Below are 1,450 nucleotides of genomic sequence, written 5' to 3' on the forward strand. Positions count from 1 at the left end.
ATATATATATATATATATATTAATGAGCAAATAAATGTATTATGTATTATATTTGTATATTATCCACATTGTGGGGACAACTGTGGGGGTTGATTGTTAACGTCTCCTGCGTTGTTTGCAGAAGCGATCTGCTCCCGACCAGGTGGGAGAATATCTCTTTTCTTGTAAGAGCTGGTAGTTAGCCATCTGCTAGTCAGCTAGTCACTCGGCTAGCCGCCCAGCTAGCCACCGTCTAGCCACTCGGCAAGCCACACCACCCAGTAGCCATCCGCCTACATAGGTAGCGCGTTTTCTGCTGGGTGTGTAGTTTATGGAGAGAGCGGAGGCAGTGAATCATATAAAGCCAATAAGAGAGGAGGCAGCGAAAGAGAAGGAAGAAGAAACCTTCGAAGGGATTTTTGACTTGGCGGCGAAAATGAAGGAGAAGAAGAAGCAGGTGAGTTAGTACGAAAATGTAAAGAGAGGGGGAGAAGGAGACAGATAGGAGACGGGTGGAGGGAGACAGGCAAAAGGGGCAAGAGAGAGACCCTGGTTCAGACAGCTAGAGACAAGGACGGAGGCAGATGCACTCGCTGCTATTGCTGTTGAACATAGCGAAAAGCAACGGGCAACCTAAAGGAGACCGTGATGCAGTGGGAGGGAGAGACCATGTAGATACTGGGTTAGAGAGAGCCAGGAACGAGGCTAAAAAGTGCAGTTGGCTGGTGAGTATCTTCTCTTCTTGTCGCTGCCATCATGACTGTGTCTCCTCTTCTTGTGGCTGCCATCATGACTGTGGCTGTTAGGTGGCAGAGCCCTTGGAGCTGGAAGTGATGCAGCTACCAGAGTTAGAAGAAGAAGTTGTGTCAGAATCCGAAGAAGAGGAAGACAGAGGCGTTTACCACAAGGATGTGGTGACTGCCCCGCAACAAACAAATATGCTGCAACCCATCGCACACCCCGTCGCTATTGAAGGTGGGCCAGGAAAGGAGACACTTCAGAGGGCAGTTTATGTGCAGACGCCTGAGCAGTAGGAGGCAGGCAAAAAATGGCGTTATCTTCTTCCGCGTTTGTAACCCCATATTGGGTCGATCGCGCGCATTTGTTTTCTGGGGCTTTGTAACGTAGTCTAAATTCGGCGTTTGAGGAAGGAAGAGTGTCTTGAGGAGCACTGAAGGGCTGGTTTATATATTTATTTTGCATGCACTGGCTTTGTCTGTTGTTGATGCTGTATAGTGGGGTGCACGCGCTAGGGGATCATGGGGCTCTCGCCTTGCATGCACGCTAACTATCAGTGCCTTGAGGGAAAGCGGGCCTTTTTTGCGCATGCGTGCATGCATACATGCATGGGTGTTTGCAGGAGAATGCGCTGTCAATAGTACACTGCACTTTAGAGATGACTCCCCTTACCAAAGAGAATTCCCCGTTCACAAAATCGAATGGTATGGCGACATATATATATATATATATA

At 48.4% G+C, this 1,450-nt stretch overlaps 1 protein-coding gene across 1 annotated transcript; it reads left to right on the forward strand.

Moving 5' to 3' along the window:
• Nucleotides 1-121: 121 nt before the first annotated feature.
• Nucleotides 122-1,013, forward strand: EMWEY_00060120 (hypothetical protein; the record flags this gene model as incomplete). The annotated part of the gene is made up of 3 exons (XM_013481350.1): nucleotides 122-164; nucleotides 321-436; nucleotides 786-1,013. Coding segments are annotated over 3 exons (387 nt in total), but the record flags the coding sequence as incomplete, so codon positions are not given.
• Between the last annotated feature and the right edge of the window lie 437 nt (nucleotides 1,014-1,450).

The sequence above is a fragment of the Eimeria maxima genome, genomic scaffold (assembly GCF_000499605.1).
Source record: "Eimeria maxima Weybridge genomic scaffold, Emw_scaff3182, whole genome shotgun sequence".
Classification (NCBI taxonomy): Eukaryota; Apicomplexa; class Conoidasida; order Eucoccidiorida; family Eimeriidae; genus Eimeria; species Eimeria maxima.